The sequence below is a fragment of the Morone saxatilis genome, unplaced genomic scaffold (assembly GCF_004916995.1).
Source record: "Morone saxatilis isolate NCDOM2014 unplaced genomic scaffold, NCSU_SB_2.0 Contig23, whole genome shotgun sequence".
Lineage (NCBI taxonomy): Eukaryota > Metazoa > Chordata > Actinopteri > Moronidae > Morone > Morone saxatilis.
This window is the reverse complement of record NW_023339796.1, coordinates 9,474,375-9,496,145: the sequence shown is the minus strand read 5'-3', so window position 1 is coordinate 9,496,145 and position 21,771 is coordinate 9,474,375. Positions and strand designations below refer to the sequence as shown.

General features: G+C 37.1%; 1 protein-coding gene across 1 annotated transcript in view; it reads right to left on the bottom strand.

Moving 5' to 3' along the window:
* Positions 1-2,267: 2,267 nt before the first annotated feature.
* pth1r (parathyroid hormone 1 receptor) overlaps positions 2,268-21,771 on the bottom strand; it is a 54,594-nt gene continuing 35,090 nt past the window's right edge. The window contains exons 4-14 of the mRNA XM_035670398.1: positions 18,703-18,813; positions 18,333-18,454; positions 13,601-13,695; positions 11,566-11,752; positions 5,833-5,986; positions 5,345-5,405; positions 4,009-4,075; positions 3,761-3,855; positions 3,159-3,300; positions 2,717-2,758; positions 2,268-2,630 (exon numbers count right to left, since the gene is read on the bottom strand). Of these exons, the coding sequence (XP_035526291.1) occupies positions 2,268-2,630; positions 2,717-2,758; positions 3,159-3,300; positions 3,761-3,855; positions 4,009-4,075; positions 5,345-5,405; positions 5,833-5,986; positions 11,566-11,752; positions 13,601-13,695; positions 18,333-18,454; positions 18,703-18,813 (1,439 nt within the window). The remainder of the gene's footprint in view (positions 2,631-2,716; positions 2,759-3,158; positions 3,301-3,760; positions 3,856-4,008; positions 4,076-5,344; positions 5,406-5,832; positions 5,987-11,565; positions 11,753-13,600; positions 13,696-18,332; positions 18,455-18,702; positions 18,814-21,771) is intronic.

The window sequence follows — 21,771 nt, the reverse complement described above, 5'->3', positions numbered from 1 at the left end:
AGGCTTTAACCTTTCAAAACTGAGTCAAAGCACACACCTCAATGGATCTAGCATCAGGTGGAGCAAAACGGAGAATCAGGGAATTGGGATAATAATTCAGTCAGTGTGAAGTCACCAAAAGAACACAACAACAAGAGGGACAAGAGAGCTTGCTGTCAAATGCTGGTCACTGCTATATGATGTAAAAAAAAGAAAAAAAAAAGAAAGGGATAACACATGCTTACAAGAGCAAATATTAGCTTTGGTCACATATTAGCTGAAATTAATGTGAGGTAAAATTCCATTTCGCTAAATCTGATATAAATCACAACTCCAGCACACATACAGTATTAGTCCAAACCAAATATAGACTAATTTAGCTCTGGAGACTAGGTGAAGTCAAAAATCAGAGTGGAGGATTAAGAGCAACAAAGCTGTGTTTAATATTAATGGTCTCAGTTCATTGTTACTTAGCTACTGAGTGTTGTGAATGGTTTTCTCATTTGCTTCACTGCTGTTTACATGAACTGAGTATTTATAAAGAAACATCAATCTGTGTGGGTGCTCTATTTCAACACTTTTATCTTGACGTTTTTCTACACTAACTACCAGTAGCAAATGCTGCTTTTGGAGGGTGATTTTACTGCAACTTTAAGACTTTTTGGTCACTGTAAACAAGATGGTGGATGAAAATACAAAGAAATGCTGCAAAATAAAAATTTTCTCTGGCAGCATATCATGCCTTTTCTCTTTGGTATAATATGATGTGACTTAACCTGCAAACCATGCAGGTTAAGTGTGGTAAATTACAAGTTACAGAGTTTAAAATATATTGCGGAATGCTTTGTTAAATGGTATTTTGAATGCCCTCTGTCACCTGTAAATATATTCACCAGTTTTGTTTTGGACTAAATACATAATCAAATATTGCAAACATTCTGTAAACAAACACATGAAAAAAATATATATACATTAAAACATAGCTTTATAACATATTCATACACATGACCACTATTAGCTCACAATTAGAATGTACTTCTGATTTTTGTAAACATTGTGACTTGTATATATACATCAAAAAGCAGCATAACACTGGACCGTCTGTAAAAATTATTAATTTCTGGGGTTTCCTTCATATCCACCACAAATGTCGCGCTTGGAATTCCAGTGGAATTTGAGATTTTCTTGGATTTCTCATTTAATTAACATTCCACTGGAATATATGGCCGTTTCCTGCACCTTGTGTTTTTAAATGGGGTCTCTTGGTCTGAAAAATGTGTGAGAACATATGATACCGTTTTTGTCAGATTTCCATAAAGTTCTTCTTTACCTCAGCTGATGCTGAACCCAAAGGGAGAGACAGTCTTCAAAGAAATATTCTTACTTTAGCATCATGTTTTGTGTGTGTGTGGGTGTGTGTGTGTTAGGGTATTTTTGGAGAAAATTTGAATATGAAACATTCATTTGAACTCTTCGATGTCTGTTGTAATTAGAGAGATGAATATTGGGGTTTTGTAAACAGCAGAAACTATATAACATTTTGAAAAGAAATGATTTAACACAGCCTTATATAACATACCATACCCTCAGAGAAATGCTGACCATGCTAAAACCCCACTTTAAAGGTATAAAAATAGGTGTGCAATAACAGAGGACTTCAATTACCTGAGTACCTTCCCTTTTACACTGAAGTGGACAAAACAAATGAGATATCATGCTGGAAAGCATGAACAGATGCCTCAAAATAGTAGCATTAATAGTTTTTTAAGCTGAGCCTACGCTTCGTCTACTCACACTGACTTAATCTGAAAACTCAAAATCCACCTGGCTTTACATCGGTGATTAAGGCTGTTCCTGGCAACTACTGTAACTAACCCCAGTTTGATTTATGCACGAAAGCTGAAAGACATTTGCTAAAAAAAAAAAGCAATCAGAAAACAAGACAACAACAGTTATGGCAGTGGAAAAGAAATAAGAAACGACAGTCTGTTTTCATCCTTTTACACATTCACTGTGGCAGGTGGTTGGTGAAAGAGTTGAGAGTATTTGCCACAACAATCAGAGTCATCATCCCTCAGATAAAGGCGGCCCAGCTCACGTAAGTGATACACCCTTTTTGCCTTGAGCCTCATCAGTCGGCAATGTTCTGGCTCAATTCACAGGAGAAAAAACTGGCAGTGTTGATGCATGCAGCCATCCCCTTCAGACCATCCTGAGACTGTTTCATGATTTGTTCCCCCCCTCCCCCTCCCATCGTTCTTCATCCCTATACACAGCAGTCCTGAAGGTCACATGACTGTCTCCCTCTCCTCCTCCACCACAGGTGAGGGTTTCTCGTCCTCACAGGGCCGTGTGTGGGCAGAATGCTCCTCGTCGGGAATGTGAAGCTCCTGTCCCGATGAAGGTATAGAGTTCTCAGAGACAGAGCCGTTCTTCACATACCCAGGGAGGTTCCGGTGCCCGTTCACAGGTACCGGCCCCAGCCTTGTGGTGAGGTGGAGGGCCAGCGGTCCTCTGGCAGTGACGTTGGTAACACTGGTGTGTGACACCATAGGTCCATAGCTGTAAGTGTTACTGCCACTCCGAGCTTTTCTTTTGAAGTCCAGGGCCAGAGTCCTCCTGCTCCAGGACTTTTTGATCTCAGCTTGCACCTTAGAAGACAAGAAGGTATTTAGCCATATAAGAGCTTAAATACTGCGCAGGAGTTTTTGATGTGAAATGCAAAACAAGTTCTTACCTCTCCATTGCAAAAGCAGTATATAATTGCCACTAAGAATCCCTAAGAAAAGATCAGAGAATGGTTTTTACTCACATCATCCATGAATTTCCAGGCCAGCTATCTTTAATGTGCACCCAACATAACATTTTAGCTGTATAATTTCATATTTAGTATGATATTTTCAATCATCAGCAATGCCTCTCTTTTTCTTTATCTTAATTAAGATCAGACCACAACCAAATATCTCATCAATAAGCAACTATTGGACACTGATCCCTTCCAGTGTTTTCCTGAGATGTTGGCAGTGTTTTTGGTGATAAAGACATGTTAACCCTGAGGACTTGTAAAAAAACCTGATAAGGCCAATCAGATTTGTTCAACTTGAAAGGGTACATTAATATTTATTAGGACCTTGAGAGCTAAATTAGCATTTCTGGCATTTCTACCATAGCAGCTTTACCTGGAAGGAGTTGAACAGCATTTCATAGTGCATCTGGATCAGCCAGGGAACTCCAGACACCTCTGTATATGGCATGGCATTAAATATGATGTAGTGGACACCAAAGAGTGGCATCAGCACCAACGTGGACTTCAACAGTTTTCTGTAGAGGAAGAAACATTTACAACATTTTAACCAACATTGCAAAACATTGTCTGTTTTCAGCTTCTCAAATGTAAGGATTTTCTGCTTGTTTTCTGTTTAAATCATTCTAAATTGAATCTCCAAATATGTCTTTTTTAAGAATCGTTCAGCATCTACCAAGTTTTTATTGACTAAACAATCTATTCAACTAATAATATCTGACTAATAATTGGTTATTATATAATCATCATTAGTTGCAGCCTTACTTTGTAAATACATTGTTCTCTTCCATTTATAATCCCCATTTCAGAACCGGTCTCATGATGCAAATGCAATCAGAATAAATGCATTCATGGTTTTATCACGCTGGCAGTGATGCAGGTGACAAGTACTTCATATAAGGAATCAATCAAGATGTAAGCTGTTCTTGTGGGGTTCAGAAATAAAACAAATAATTTTGCACAATGCTAGTATAGTACCTGTACTGTTGTCTTGTGTCACACCTTCCAGCATTTGTTTCTCGTAGCTTAGTTGCCAAGACTCTGATGATGTTCAGAAATAACATAAAATTAACCTGAAGAGGAAATAGAAACATAATGATATAATTAAGTGTCATTGCAAACATAATCAGATGTCTCATCCTAGAGCTGCAGTGCCACAGGTGCAGTGAAACATTGTCCTTTCCTACGCAGCAGGAGAAAAGTCCAAGCAGGGAGCATGTACTCACCACTACAGCTGCGAGGATAGGCACTTGATATATCCATTTCAAATTGCCTGCACTTAAGTCCCAACACCTGCAGAAGATAAACAACAACAAAACGGATCAGCAAGAGATAAGTAAGGATTAAGGTGTGATGATCCAGGATCCCTCTGCACTGTGGTGTCTCTGATGATCACTGCCATCATTTCACAGAATGAAAGGATTTAGATAGAAATTGACTTTACCCCCAGCTCTTTCTACCCCAACCTCAGTTCTAGACACAAATATCACATGAAACCCCTCAGAAATAAAATTAAATTTGTCAAAATAAATATCTAATGATGTTTCCAGCCATAATTTCTCATGGATTGATTCATTACTCCTGGGCTTCATATAAAGCCCCCTTCATGTTCAATGGCTTTTGCAGTTCTGACAAGACTTTTTTATTTTTGCGCCAAGACATTGTAACAAAATCTGTGCCTTTTTAAAGTTGGTTTCAAAACAGTTCTCTTGGCCTAAATTGTCACATGTCTTTAACGAATGTTATAGCTATCAACAAGGACACTGAGGTCATGTATGTATGTTTTTTCTTCTTTTATTTTTGTGGTATTTGGCAACAAGAATAATTGATCTGTGGAAAAATCATTGATAGTGGGTTGATAATAACCAGAGTGGCATCTTTTGTAGATAGATAGATTTTATTATTACTCACTAATGCAATGTAAGTACATTGCTGAATGTACAAGCCAAGTTTTAGTTATTATAATGTTTGGTTTGTTTTCCTGCCCATAGAAATGCCTAGAAGGGTTGCAGAAATGTTGTGCTGCTATCCTGCTGAAGGGAAATATATGGTTTTGTTCCACTGGACAGCTGCTGGATACCAGCTTAGCCATAATCTCTCAGCTCCAGAATCTTCAATGTCCAACCATGGTACAGGACCAATGTGGAGACTGCAGATAGTGCCTGTAACAGGAGGTTTAGGGCTCCTCTTGAGGCAGTTTTCTCCCTGACGAGTTCAGTCCATTCAGAAGATGAAGGTGAATCTACTTGAAATCTTTTTAGATTTCAAGCCTTTCTTTACTACAGAAATTTATAGCATTTATGGTAATCATTAATTGTGAAGAATATCAATATGTTTACACTTATCTTTGAATTTTTATCTTTGAAAAATTCTTTGAAACTTGAATCTGTATGAAATGCTGTTGTGTATACATGCATATATGTTGAAGGAGACTTGCTTCTTCAGATGAGCAACTGTTTGCATCTGCCTTTGCTGCCTCACATAACTCCTGACCTTAATATTTCTGTATTAAAGCTTAACAAAAATATAATATTATGTATATTATTTATGCAGATCACTTACTCTGTGTCGGCAAACGTGGCTCTCACACTTGCCCAAACTGTCACAAACATAGCTGGCACACCTGAAAAATAAAAATAAAAATAAAAATAAAGTAAAATAGGAGAAAACCTATAAATAGGTACATAAGGAGTCCATAATTTGCTCATATGGGTAGAACCTGGGTAGCACAGCATCCACATTGTATGCGCTGTGCTTACATAACTTATACGCACAGTGTGTACAATGCAGGAACTGTAAAGCCCATATTCATGTAGTATTTTGATGCAGACACGAGTCATTTTCCATTGTCCTCACCTATTATTAGTATTAATACAATATCAGCAAGGGATCTGACAGAAGTCCCCTTTCTTTTACAAACGTATTTGCATGCTAATTAGACAATCAAAAATTAAATACCTTACATACAATTTAATTTGCACAGTATCAAGTCCACAAATCATATTGTAATCACGTGCATGTAAGTAGAATGTAAATGAAGCAGAACTCACCCCATCCAATCAGAGTAAATCCCCACAGATACTTCCTGTCCGAAAAGAAGGTCATAAAGATGAGGCTGTGGAGGTACAGACCCTCCACAAGGATCCAGTAGTAATTGGTCGCCAAGAAGTACATGAACAAGGTCACAACCACCTTGCAGCCAATCTATACACAAACAACAAGAAGGAGATTAGATTCAATTAATGCCCACATTCACAAAAAAGTCACACTCTTCTATTACTTGTTAAAATATGTTATTTTCTCCATCTCTCATTTGTCCTCTCATAATGCGCCAGTAGCTCCACAATGAAGGCAGTATGAATCGTGTAGGGGCATAGGGGTGCTCACACTTCAGCTACAGGTGATATTTGAACAAACTATCTAGATTTGATCACTTTCCACTTTTGTCAGTGATTGATTTGGATGTAGTTTGCAGGTAGTGCAGTTGTTGGGTACACAGTTCAATGGAGCCAAGCAAAACTCAAAAGTGCCCAACACCAAACACACCCTTGAAAACACCATAACATTTACACTGCAGTCACACATCATTAAATAGAGAAGAAAAAGGTTTGGGAGCGGAATATGTATTCAGTAATCTGTACTTGAATATTACACTGCAGATTACTGAATACATCCTTGACGTAACCTGAAATAAAACACAGTCCATTAAGTCAGACAGCTGTGGCTGATTTAAATTGCTGCTCTTAGAGACATCAAGAAAGTTTAAGAAAGTGGAACATGTCCCTCCAGTTTTTAGATCTTTACACTGACTTCCTGCATGTCAATGAATTGATTTTAAAATTGGTTTAAAAAGCACTGAATGGTTTTGGGCCAAAATACATTTCTAACCTGCTACTACTTTATGAACCATTACACCTCTCAGTTCACCAGGGACAGGTTTGCTTGCTTATCCCCAAAGTCAAAACTAAACACTGGAACAAACTCCCAGAAAACCTGAGAAAACTGCAGAAAACTCAAGGTATGTTCCAACTCTCAGTTCTTTTAAATCAAGGCTTAAAACTTAAATTTGGCACCATTCAGCATCGCCTTGTTTCTCCAGCTTTTCTTAATACCTTTTATGTGCTATGAAGCATTTTGAATTGCCTTGTTGTTGAAAGGGGTTGCCTTATATAACTTAAGTCAGTAATGTTATCTAATTACTTTAATTACTTTTAAACAACTGACCTTGATGATGGATAATTCTGCAAAACCCCAAATAAGTTTCAGTGCCAGTGTTGTTAGCCTCACAATCAAGATAGCAATGTCACTCTGTCTGTGTGTTGGTCTGCCACTTTTCCAGACTAAAATGTCTTAACTATTTAATGGATTGGCCATAAAACACAGACATTCATGGTCCCCGGAGGACTTTCGTGATTCTTTGACTTTTACTACACCACCGGAAGGTCAAAGTTTTCACTTAATCAGTGAAATAGCTTGACATCTACTTGATGGCCAACTTGTACAAACATTCATCGTCCCCAGAGGACTTTGGTGATCCACTGACTTTTCCACGACTCCAACAATAGCGGGTCAAAGTTTTCACTTAATCAGTCAAAAAACAACTCAAATTTGTGCATAATTGCTTTGCTTTACGACCAAATACCTGCAAAATCACTCTCCTCAACCTCATTTGCCTTTATTGCAAAATGTTAACATGCTAATAGGCTTAACTAGGATGGTAAACAGCTAATATTATGTTATATTATTGACTGCCAAATGTTAGCGTATTAGCATTGCTATAGTGAGAATGTTAGCATGCTCAAAATGCCAGTGAGCTTAGTTTATTACACTATTGGATGGTGCGAATGACCAGATGCTGGTTTCAGGCAATAACTGAAGAGGATCTGTAGGAACTACCTTGGAGGCTAAACTGAGATCCACAAATACCCTACACCTGGTTGTGACGAGTCCTTTAAAGGGCTGCCCGTTTTGATGTATCAATTCACGTCTATCACCTTAGTAGTTCACCACTGAAAACACAGCAGCACACTGAGATGGGGCCGACCTGGTGAAGATGGCATACTGCATACTCAGGGTGACATTTTGACTTTAAAGTCAGAATGTATTTAATCCTATTGGCAAAACTTGTGTCACACAAGTATTTGTTGCTAGCTGAGAAGGTTGAGGTTCAAAAACTAAAACAAGGGAAAGTCAGCATTTATTGTTCTAAAACAGGACACCAACCTTTGCAGGGTGAATGCTTTACACAGCCATTTTACCATTACCTTTACCTCATTATGCTTCCCTTTCACCATGCTACATAAGCAACACACTATACTTCCTTTATTGGCACTGAATAGTTGTGTGGATGTATTGGATGGATTATGTACTGCAGAATCATCCAATATCAACGCAAATCCTAGGGATAGTGGGCTGCATTTAAAATACTTTGTTTTTAATAAATGTAAAGGCTATGACATTTAAAGGTTATATATACAAGATTTACAACATAAATATAGCAGCAAACAACTGTTTGCTATGTAAATATTGCCGACTAATGGCAGCCAGAAGAGAGACAAAGCTTTTGAGGAGATAGATTGATGATAGATGTCAGTGAATTAAGGATTAACAAAGACCTTTTCAGTGAGTGACAGAAACTTTTGGTGAGTTTGTCTGTTTTGAATAAAGTTACAATGTTACAATGATCTGCGAGTTATAAATGACCATTTTTGTCAAGGGAGTCTGGTGGCGAGCGATAGCGTTATAACAGCTGTTTCTGGTTAACAAAAGGGATCGTACTCTTTAACAAAAAGGTCAATCTCTGTAGGGATCCTTTTCATAGTGTTGTTAGAAAATTAGAATAATGACCTGAGCCTGTCAGTGGCAAAATACTTTCAGTGGCCGCATTTTCCCCAAGGATTAGCTATGTTGCCGCTATTGCAGCCTATACCAATATTTTCACATCTAACTCTGTGAATTAAGGGTTTATTTCAACCAAACCAGTGTTAGTGATTGACAAAAAGACTGTGGAACAATTTCAAAGGCGGTTTTATTTTGTTTTTGTCCAGTTCGAAGTGTGTTATATATGATTATCTGCAAGGTAAAATTATTGGTTTTGTCAGTGGAGTCTGGTGGGCCATAAAGCCCATTTGTTTTAATCTGAGATGCTGGTGCTCTAGTGCAGCATCTAGTGGCAAGTGAAATTCGTATATATATATTACCTTTAAGAGAACAAAGGTAGCACTTAGGTTATATTTACATTTTATTTATTTTACATTCAAATGCATTTAGAGCAGATGTACCACACATGAAGCAAGGATATACAGTGAATAGACATCAAGCATTTCCTTTGAAAAGGGAAGGCATTTTTCTTGGCTCTCCTGACAGTCTAATCTTAAAGCATGTGTTAAAATCAGCCAACAGTATACTCCCCCTAAAATCCATGCATTTTAAAATGGTATTTGTGCTTGTGTTATTCTCAGCCTGTTATTTCTCTCTGACGGAGTGTCTTGATTCATTATCTACACTTCTGGCAGCCCAAGCTTTATTCTGAGCTTATTGTTTGAAAGTACTATCACTTTAATTGTGAAATTCAAAGTAATTGAACATTCCTAATGTATAATATTAAAACTATGAGAGTAATCGCAGAGTAACATATGGGTAACAAGTCTTCACAAGAGTTTTTAGCTGTCAGAGATCTTGACACCCACAAGAAGGAAAACAAATTGGACTAAATGATGTGGATATTTTGTTCCAGCTTACTGGCTGGGTTTATTTTTAAAAGTGATAAGACATGAATGCATCTTCTGATGACAAAAACCCTTTACATGCTAACAATGTCATGATTGCTGAAGGACCAGTGTGAAGGATTTAGTAGCATCTGACAGCATCTACAGCTCAGACCCGGTCCTGGTAAAAAACAACTCATTCTATGGTAATGAAAACACAATGATATACTAATGAAAATATTATATTTCATTACATTCTGCCAAAAGATCCTCCTAAATGTTACACACTGGACCTTTAAGACAATAAATATGACCACCACAATACAAAGTGAACTCAGGAATCAGGGTTATTGGAAAACCAGAGGAGTCACAGCAGCAAGCTGCAGCTTTTGTGTTAAAGTTACATGTTTTAATAGCTTTTTGGACCATGTGAATTTCCCCTGGGGCCCGCTGGCTGTCATTGGTGCAACAGTGAAAATCCGATTGGGGGCATCACACAAATTATTGTTTGTTTTAATTAAATATAAATAAATGAATGAATTAATTAATTAATGTCCCAGCTCAAAATGAGTATCCTAGGATTTTAATATAGCCTACAATATTGAAAGTGACATTTATCATATTATAGATTATTGTTGTTTGGACAGAGGTTAATAGAAATCCAGATCGTATTATGTGCTGTTTGTATTGACAGGATGTGTGGTAGTCTGAGGAGTCCATACTGATTTAGTCAGACATCGATTCAGTCAATCTCCACACTGCTATCCACCTTCAGCTGTTGCCGTTGTATTGTCATGCCATGATTATTAGAAGCTAATCCTTCTCAGCACTCCTTTTTCTCCGTACTGATTATCAGGCTTATAATTGTCATCTCTATATTTTCTCATCAGTTTGTATTCTAACAAGCATTGTTGAGTTTTGCCATGGGGCTGCATTTTAATTAGAGTTTTACACCTTTAATGGAGACACGCGTCTGTGATTTAAATGTTTTTTTAAATGAACATTATCTTCTTTTAATTTAAGAGCAAAATGTATTTAAAAAGCTGCTGATTACTGAATTATTGCAAGTGAAGCTTTGTTGCAAACCCAGTGCTGTGTAAATTCCCAGAATGAACCCACAGCAATAAATAAATACATAGAAGATGGATGCGGAGGAATCCGACAGATAGACCAAATTATAATGAATATACAGTTTCAGTCAGTAAATTAAATGAAATGTAAAAATTAAAGGTGAATAATAAACACCTAATTTTATTACCAAACACTGTCTAATCTCTGAAATAGCTTGGTTATTTAAGGTTATTCATTTCAGGTTAAATTAGATTAAGATTAGGATAATTAAGATTAAATGTATTTAATTAAGATAAAGCATTTAGGATAAAGCCCAATGTTTTTTGAAAAAGGACCAATTTCCATTTTCATTAGGGCGCCACAGTATTTGCTACACACACTAGTATACATTACGAGCACAAACATCTATGATCCTTCATTGTGTCACAAGTCACCTACTTTAACGAAGCAGCTTTAATCTAGTATAACTCAATTTGGAGAGCCCCTGGATAAAAGTGTCCACTAAATATATTGCGCAAATTGTTTGTTTGCATATTAAAACATGCATGAAAAGTACCCAGTCTTTACCCATTTTTTAAACTTGACTCTGAAAGGGAAAGCCAAGTACTGGCCTAGTAAAAGCTTGGCATGTTGACAAAAAGTACAGTTTATTTGCTCCAGCACTGGAAAAGCAGGTGAGACTTTGCAAAATACCACTTCCTCTTTGGAAGCAAAATGTTTAACGCCCAACTACAGTACAGTCAAATTATCTGCGAATGAAATGCAATCAAACAAGGATTATTTCTATTATGATTTTGTTTGGAGAAAAACAGTGTGTATTAATCGTATCATAAATACTGTACATTACGAGTACTACATGTGTATTTTCCTTGTTAAAGCTTATATATTAAAATAATCTCTTTAAGAAGTTCAGTGAGTGTTTTTCATTCTCTTTGTATATCTTTAAAGACAGTGCTTATGTTGAGCCCATCTATAGGTGTGTTTTGGCTGTGTTAGTGTACTTACAAACTGTGTTTTGTTGGCTGGCGGAGCTTCGGTGATGGACTTGAGGTCTTCCACTGTGACTCTTTCCATGTTCTCTAAGGCCGATCCAGAGTAGAGCACAACATCTTTCACAAAAATACTTATTGCTCTAAGCATGTAGGACACAAATAGGTGCATGTGGATGTAGTTCCTGGTGCAGTGTAATCGTCTAGGGAGAAAACAAACAAGAACAAGTCAAAAGATAGATCTCTTGAAAATAGTAAGTAAAGTAAGTAATTGTGGGCTGACACACCTTCATGTAAGTGTGTGTAAGTATTTTAACACACACACGAACAATACTCATCCTAATTAGAGCCAGCTGAGTTCCACGCTGACTATAACACATTCTTGAGATTTAGGGGCTTGAAACGAACAAATATTGAATTGCTCGGCTCAAAGTGAGCTGTAAAAACAAAATTGCAAGCATGTGTTGAGAAAAGCATGCAAATTTCCTTCCAGACAAGCACAAGTTTATCTGTCAAAATTTCTTCCAAAACATCCTGTCTGAGCGTTCACTGTGGAGTGGGCCTTTGAGGTTATGCTCCACTATCAATCAGGCTGCTGGATCAATGGCCATAAAGATAACGTCACTTGTCAATTAAAAAAAATAAGTCAATCACAATATTTACTGAATATTCATTAGTGTTTTTATGAAATTCCAAAAACCAGCTTGACCTAAAATATAATATATATATATATATATATATTATATATACAAAAGTCTATTATTTCTCTAAGACCTCATTAGTGAGCTGAATGTTGGACAAACTACCCTTAAAGAACTATTGATTTAGAAGTGGTGGGCAAAAACTAATCTAGCGTACATTTCCCTGGTGAAAAATACTGAACACGACTGCTAATGTGAAATATCCCTTTTCTCTCCCTGGAAAACATTTATGAGCTCTCCTGTCTACAAGCTGACATGTTGAAGGGGAGACATGGCTGGAGTGCTCCGGAGCACGGAGCCAGAATGTCAGATGGGCCCCTGGGATAACTTATTAAACTCATTTGGCCCATAGATTTCCTGGTGCCAGTTGGGACCGTTCCTAAAGCCTTCTGACTGCCTGCCTGTATGGTAAGTCACGCTGGTGGGAACATTGGTAAACAGCGCCTTCACATCGATTCCTGATACTCCCTATGTTAAACAAAATAAGCAAATAATGACAAATATGCCTTGCATTAATTAGCCGTGAAAAAATAATCTGGCTTTTGCTGCACAAAAAATGAATTCAACTTTGTTTTAGGGTTTTCTTCACTGCATGGTTGCCAATAAGGCAAGAGGGGCAAGATAAGCCTCATGTATACAGCATTTGTGGCAAATAATTTTACATTCATACATTAGCAGAAGTAAAGCTGTTCAAATACAATTACTGAGTGCTTTACTCTTAATTGTTCTTTTATGAACTTTCTTTACCTTCTTTTCAGGGGGGAAAAAAAGGACACACTTAACACTCTAATGCTTAATAACAGTAATCTTTGTAAGCTCAGTGGAATTACAAAATCAATATCCAAGCTTTGGCTGTTTGTCATCGAAACCTGAAATCAGCATGAAAATAACAAAGAGCCTAAATGTCAGACAATGGAGCATGCATTACTTCAAGCCTGGAGGCAGACTCCTCAAAGGTAGACATATCATAGCCTGTTAAAAGTCAAAGTAAAAGTCAAAGGTAATGTTTGATACAGTTTGCATGCTTCATGTTGTTGCCGTGACAGAAAATAAACTGCATTGCATGCCTGTGCAGCTATGGCAAATTGCATAATTTCACAATAAAGCCTCTTTTTTCGATTAGGTCATCATGAAATGAATATGCGCTCTGCTTCACTTTATGTTTGCATTGGAAAAATGGCATCGTAAGAAATTGTGTCACCATGCCATTAAAAATTTAGAGTCCCTGTTTTGATCCTTTCTGTCATTGCTCTAACCTTAATTTCTGACCCTGTCTCTAAATCCCTCTTTTGGGAGTGTCTGTGGTTGAAAGGACTGATTGGAAAGATTCTGTTGACACCATCAACTCACCGGAAATATCCCAAGATGACGACAGCCACCATGAGTGATCCAAGAGAGATGGAGTACCCCACTGTGTAGATGAGATACAGACGGTGAAAGACCTCCTGTTGGAAGACAATCATTTGTTAGAATGTTAAAAGGGCAGCAAAATTGATGAGAACACAAAGACTCAAATGATTACTTTGCTGTTGTGCTAGATGTACTGCATGTATTTCTGTGTAAAAAAATAAACACATCTCTAATTATCTTCTCTTTTTAGCTACCATGATAGGAAAAATATATATTTTTTAAATTAACCTCCATTGATTTGTGTTTAGATAAACAATTGTAGTAACAATAGCATTAGTAAGCAGGACAGGTGGACTGTAAAACATGTTCTTGTACGTAACTACGAATAAATCACAAATACCTGTAATTGTTAAAAAACATATATAATTCTATATTCTATCTATAATTCTTTATATTATCTGTAGGTACACTTTACTTTTTTATTTTCAAAAAATCCTAATGCATATAGCAGTTTGGCAATTTAAGGCTACATTATTGATTTAACAGCCTGCAAAAAAAAATATTTGAAAGCATCTCTGCTGATCTAATTGTATTCACACATTTATATAAAGAAATCAAATCATCAATTTAGATAGCAGTGAGGACCAAACTTTAGAAAAACACATACTTTTTATTTAGTTTTACTGTTCCAGAATGCCTAAATTTGTATGCTTGTGTACAATAGATAAGGTGCAGGAGGTTTCAGCTACCCTAATGAAAAGACAACATTCAGTCAGTGAACACATGGTCATCATCTTTTACAATAAATAAAAATAATATTTATCATAAACTTGTAAAATCACATGCAGGTTTTTATTCAGTTAATTTTGGTGTACATTTTTTTGTTAGATGTTACAAGACTTGGTTTAACACACTTATGCTTCAGGGTTGTTCTTTGTGCTTAGTAACATTACAACAAGTTAAAATTTGAGTGACCAGATAACTTCAGGAAATTAATTTATTAGAAAGAACATGTTTTCACCATGGGCAAAGTAAATGTACAGATAAAGAGGAATGTTCTTTTCATTCACAATATATTGGCATTTTACCCCATAAAACGTAGCTTCAAGGTGTGTTAACTTGTGTTTGAACATGTATTGCCACTTGGTGACAGAAATGTCTTAAGCACCCAGAAATTACTGATGGAAACAGCATTTGACATGGGTGGCAGAGCTGAGAAAGGCTGGGTGGGGCAGTCTGATCTTCCAGCAGTGAGTTGGCAGCCAGAGGACACTGTAAGGAGAGCCACTAACCAGACCCACTGTGCGTCAACATGCTGAAGGGGCCAAGAGCTCCGTGTGATGTAACCAGATACTCCACTGCTGTTATCATTTAGCATCAGGATCCTGTGCCAAAAAATGGTTGTCTTAAGTGGTATGGCAGTTGTGCTGTGTGGGGCTTTCAGTCGTGCATATGTATTTGTCATTAACTGCTGCAACCACTCCCTCTGGAGTCCATCAACACAAACATCTGAAGTCAGAAAGAAACTGAAGGGCACCATGATATACATCCACTAGACCACATTCAAGCAGGGGAGAGGAAAATGTATGCGGCACAGCTGATGCTTGTATCATTTCATAGCAAAAATTAGTAAAAATCAAACTATGATAGCCTTCTGCCAAACGTCCTGAGGGATCTTTGAATGATTTTATCAATGAGTGACTGATTACTCTATGAACCTCTATTCATTCCTTATTCATCCAATAATTTTTGTAACCACTAGCAACACTACAAACTACAGAGCCCCTTAACACTAAACTCAAATATAATAATACACATGATTCATTTAAAGGCTATAAATAATATTTTATATGTAAGACTATTCAAATGCTTCCGGGCCATAAGCCATGTCAGCATCATTATTGTGAATAATGCAATTTTATGTGTTCATATACGCACAATAATAGCTGAGTAAGTGTTATTTTTCCATTTATTGCCAGATTATGGCTGTTTTCCACCCTTCTTACAATACCCAGTAGTCCTATTCACTGCAAGTGTTATGTTCTGACATCTGTACCTCACACAAGATAGAGAGAGAATCACTACAACTGTAATAAAGGACACATCTACCTTTGTCAGTCATATGGGGTATTGATGTAGTAAAAGGCTGCCGAGTTAGTTTTACAAAACAATTTTCTCAACATGTGCTGTGGTGTGATGGTGATGTCAGTGTTTATGGTATTTATGACTCCAGGTTTGACTCTTACATGCTGATAATGTTTAGATTTTGTGTTACATATGGCTAAGTTTAATTATATTGTTTATTTAATATAAATTATTAGAAATTTGTGGTTTAAGAGAAAACTAAAATAACTATCCCGGTTGTATGCCTCTGCCAGCCAGTCAAGTTGCACTTTCCTTCCATGTCTTTCCAGACTCATATATAGTCAATATATATAGAGAATACTTATTATATAAATTATATAAAATGTATAAAGTGCATTTTTTTTTTGGCTAAATTGAAGTTATCACTATATTGATGCTACATATCTATGATTTCAGTGAATATGCATGTTTGAAATGATTAATGAAGGATAATGAAACATGAATTCACTGGTACACATGTTCTTATTTACCATGTAAAAAATAATTATTGTAGAATATAGCTACACAAAATGTGGAACTTCTGTTTTCCTCCTGTCATTTGTAGATGTGCTCTCTATGAACTGTAAGTAAACTCACTCACTTACAGGATCCTAATTAGCAGGGAGTGCTCCAATACATTGTTTGCAGTCACATGATTACGATGAGGCAGTATGTAAAAGGCAGAATAGATGAGATTCCTAGTCTGGAATCAGCCAGTTATTTCTTGAATTATGGCTAACTCCTATTTTGAGGTCACAATGACCTATGACTTTTGAATCAAAAGTATCACCAATTCAGTGGCTGACCAACTGTGAAATATCCCCTTCTGCTACTGAGTTATGGTGTTGAACAATGGCCAAATAATGGTCACAGTAAAGCTGACGTTTGACCTTTTGGGTAAAAAATGTCATGACTTCATCGTTGAATCACATTTACCATCTGTGTGAAAAAAACATGTTTTTCAAGGTAATTTTGAGTGTCGCCAATTCCTTGTCGGACAGATTGATGAAATATGGTCATCAATTCTTGAGTTATGGCCAGGAAACGTGTTTTATGAGGTCACAGTGATCGTAACTTTTGACCTAATCTAATCAGTTCATCCTTGCTCAATCCAAGTGCACGTTTGTGCCAAGTTTGAAGGAATTCCCTCAAGGCGTTCCTGAGATATTGCGTTCACAAGAATGGGACGGACAACTCGAAAACATAATGCCTCTGGCCACAGTTATCGCCAGCGTAGAGGCATAAAAGCGACTATTAATTAGGTTTAAGTTTGAGAAATTAAAACTGTAATGATTTGAGTGTTAAGACTGACCCCATTTCCACAATGCTGCTGCTGTATTTAAGCTGTGTTGAAGCTATGTGTGTCGGTTTGTGTGAAATGTATAACCACTTGACCTTGTAATGTTGCATAATGTTAAAATACCCAAGAGAACTACTTATATTTGTGTATATAACACTTTTCTTCAATCATAACAACAGCAAATGACAAAATTTAAATACATTTAAATCACTTAAAACAACATGACTAGCCTCAGGTTATTCAAGAGTATAAAGAAACATAAAATACATACACTCTATGGCCAAAAGTGTATGCTTGTCTTTTTCTGTAGCTATTTTTCATGGTTTGGTTCCAGTGATATTACAATGACAATAGTGTACTTTCAACTTTGTTTTTTCCTATTCCAATGCTTCCTGTGGTCAACACGAGGTCCATAAAGAAATGGCTGCCTTTGCAGAGCACTGAAACCCATCAAACACCTTATGGACACCTGGGATGAAATGGACCACCAACTGTGAGCCAGGTCTTATCACCAATCAACCGTACCCAAACTCAGTGTTGCTCTGTGGCTGAATGGAAGCAAGTCCCTGCTGGCAGGTTTTAAAATCTTGGAAGATGTCCAACAGGCATACATGGGTGTAATATTCAGGTGTCCATATACGTTTGACCACGTAGTGCATACAAATTTAATACATTTTGCAATATTTGAGTTCATACAAGAAAAAAAGAGGTATGTTACACAACTAAGCATATCCGTAGCCTTTAATGTCAGGGCGACACTACTTGTTGCAGTTTGATTACATGATTACCAGGAAAGAAACATCACATCAGTACACTGCAGACTCCTTGGGTCCAAATGTCTTCTTATCACTGTATGACTACTGTGAACTGCTTTGATGTTCAGTCAAGTGAGTTCTTCGTTTTCTCTGAATAGATTGCTTTTTGGCAAGTTTTGTAATTTGCAATTAAGACTAATGTGACACCAGTTTATATTTGAATGGACATTTAGCTAATTGCAGCCGCATATTATCACAGAGCCACCATCATGTTATTATCTCCTACTGTCATCATCTTAACATTTCATTAAATATGATTAAAGTTTACACTCACTGTACATTACTGAGAAGGCATGTCGAAAATGTATTACAAAAAGGGGGATTGTAATTGCAGGGTAAAATGGTGCAATAGTTGCCTAAAAGGCTGTAATATCTAAAGTACGACAATTTACTCTGCCGATGCATTCACAAAGGCTATTGCTCTTAATTACTGTGGGGGAAGGCACTGTAACTGTGTCAATGAGCATATAAATGGAGATGAGGCGGATCTCACCTTTTCATGGCTATGGTTGTAATGGTAGAGGAATTTTGCACATTCGTTATAATTGGCCCATGTCTTGTTGGTTGTGGCCTGCTCCCACGTTCCGTTGTTGTCACACCGACGGTATGCTAGTCCTAGACACCAACAAAAAAGTCTATTTTTAATTACAGATTTTGCCAGTTGTTTGCCAACACAATTACTCATCCTCAGCTTGATTCTTAATTAGACCTGCATAATTGTATAAATTGCAAACGAGGTTTCAGATTGGAGCTCACATTATGATTGTACAGTGTGCAACAGCATCAGAGGCCTGGTGCTCTTTCACCAGCTGAAAATGAGCTTCAGGGTTGTGACTGTTGACTTTATCAAGGGCCAGTCTTACCTTTATGGTTGAAGTCATAGATATACTCTGGACAGGCGGTGGATACAAGCTTTCCCGGAGGCCCTTCTGGCCAACAAACAATGCCGTCCCATTCTGGTGAGCAGAAACCATCTGTAGAGATAAAAAAGCAGCACTGACTTTTAAAAACAGAGCCAGAGTGCTGTTCTCCATTGGTTCCAGCATTACATAGCTATAGGCATTTGCAAGAGGAGCAGTGCTGTATGTTTTCAAGGATTCAGCTGGCCTTTAAAAAGTAGGCCAGATGCATGAACTCTACCCCACATGCAAATTAGGACTGAGAAACAGCCTTGTAATTTGTGGTTTATGTGACTGTAAATTAGGAAAAAATATTTTTTGTTTAAGGAAAACATGGGTCACGCAGAGAGCCAACTCTCTATCTATTGTAATATAATTAAGCTTTGCAATCATGGAATTCCCAGCATGCTGAAAACAAGTTGTCCATTGAATCTAACGTGTTCATTAAAGCTTGTTTGTCAGCTACAGCAGATTTCCGTAACTGCTACATTGTTGATAGCGTCATACTGTTTTAATGTTGTATGGAATTTGTTTAAGCATGGATCTTTTCCTTCAACACTGGCTGCATTGTAGTATCCTGAATAGTCTATTATGGCAAAATAAAAGTACAATGTTATATAGATAATCAAATCCAACTGAAATAGGGAAGCAACTAATAATTATCAATGTCATTATTAAATTATCTTGTTTTTACAATTAATTAGTTAATTGCCTTATTTGTCTTGTTTTGTCAGACCAACAGTCCAAAACACTGACATATCCAACTAATAATAATATCTGTAACATTGGGTATCAAAATTGTTGACAATTAAATGCAAAATATCTTCTATCAATCAACTAAACAATAATAACAATACAACTTAATTGTCATATGTCTTCTGGAATATCTCATCTTATGTCATCTATGCATTTCTTAGTGAATAAACATTACCTTGTAAACCAATTAAAAAATCACATATTATAACATCCTGTAATTACATTTCAGTTTTGGCTGATCAAATGAAACGTTTTACATTTTTGGGATTGTGGTGAGGAACATTAAGCATATAAAAAGTTGTCCAAGAATCAATATAACGTGGACTATTTTCCACGCTTTCTTGAACGTCTTGAGACTTTGTCCTCTATTTTCAGTCCAGAATGCGCTAGATGAGACTTTGTAATAATACATCTATACTTAGTTCAGACAAAGAGCTGCAGGTTCAAAGGGAAATAATGCCATTTCAAAGCGTAGAGCCCCTTAATTGTCAGCCAAACCATGGACCTCAGCCCTCTGATAGTGGGAGCAAAGTCCCTTTCCCCACAGATTCCTGGCAAGAGCCTCCCTTATGGCTTGGCATTTATGTTGTATTATTGAAAACATCTGCCCCATTTTGACCACTAATAAGTAGCTAAGGATAAAACTAAAACTATCCTCTCTTTGCAGTAGATCCATTATTTTCTCATTCCTGTAATCAAACTTACAAAGAAACATCTGAAGCAATGACGACATGCTTTTTATTTGCCTGTCACTTGGAGCACAAAATTAAAGAGCAGACTGAGTGGAGCTGACTGATTCCTACAGATCTCTGGTGGGAGAAAAACAGCGTTTAGTTTTGAAAATCACGCTGACCACACATCCTGGGAGTAAAAGTAGAATTGCTGTTCATTTTTGCCATAGATTTTATTGCAATAGGACCACCTACTAACAGGCTTAAATTAAACACCGAACACACACACACACATCATTTCCCGTACATTTCTTGACCACGATTTAAATATAAACGTGACTATGGGGGACTTTGGTATTAGTGATGTCACTGGGGTTTTTAATAAGGTTTTCTTTCCCCCCCAACTCATTTGATTCGGACTTGCAGATGTCAAAACACATATTGCATTTTCTCATGATACGTGCAACCTTTTTATAATGATTGCTGATGTTATTCTACACCCAGACCACAAGCTTGAAGGCTGAGCTATTTTCACACTGCAAGGTCTGGGGCATTGAACCCACATCCCTCCACTGTGCTCTCCAGGCAAACCTCAGTGTTTCCCTCAATGAAAACCTTGTCTCTGTCACGTAATGGAGACTTTTGTGTATTTAAAGCACAAATGAGAAATAAAAACAAATTAAATGCTGAAATACAACAAATAGGTTTTAGCCTTACATGGGATCTAATCACTTCTCAATGGAACTACAGTTGCATGATCAATTCACATCTCACACTAGCGTTTTAAAATAGTCATCACTCCGCCTCTCTTATAATAGTTCAGAAAACCACGAGTTTACAGTGCCAGAAAAAGACTCTGGGGGTGGTCAGGCAGGACACAGGCAAGACAAATACAGATGTAAATCCAAAGTTCTAAAAAATGCATACTAGCTGCTATTCTTTGAGTTTACCTCAACCCACAGATTCAAGGTCACACCACAATACATGAAAAAAATTACAAGAGAGAATTCTGTCCAAATCCGGGTGACCACTTCAAGGAAAACACTTACATGGGTCATCAGAATGCACAAGTAAGGCTTTCCTTGAACTTTATCTCAAATCTTGACAGTCTCTTAAATTTGACTGAAACACAAACCACTACCCAGATTTTAAATGATTTCCACATTACATAATTATAAACAAACAACCAGATGAGGCACTTAAGTTCAGCTCAAGTTCAAATGAAATGAAGTCAAAGTAATTCATGTGCCATTAAGTAAAGAAAATTTCTAATCAAGCATGTTAAATGAGCACATGTGGGCTTATCCAGGCATCAAGCACAACCACACCGGGGACACAATTGTTTTTTTCTTTATTAAGCTAACATGTTTATCTTAATTCCTTTAACTGTTATTGAACAAACATGTGCAACCTTCCAAAAGAGGTCAGAGAACAGCCACTTCATGCAGGATGAGTCATATTAAGTGTGCCAACATCATCAGGTATGCATGTCAGCTCTCATGTGCTGATCTACCTTGAAAACAGCACCTCAAGCATTTTACAGAATGATGGGCTTGTTAGAGTCTTTAAATCAGTCCCTGATGTACAGGGCAGGGACAGGGAAACA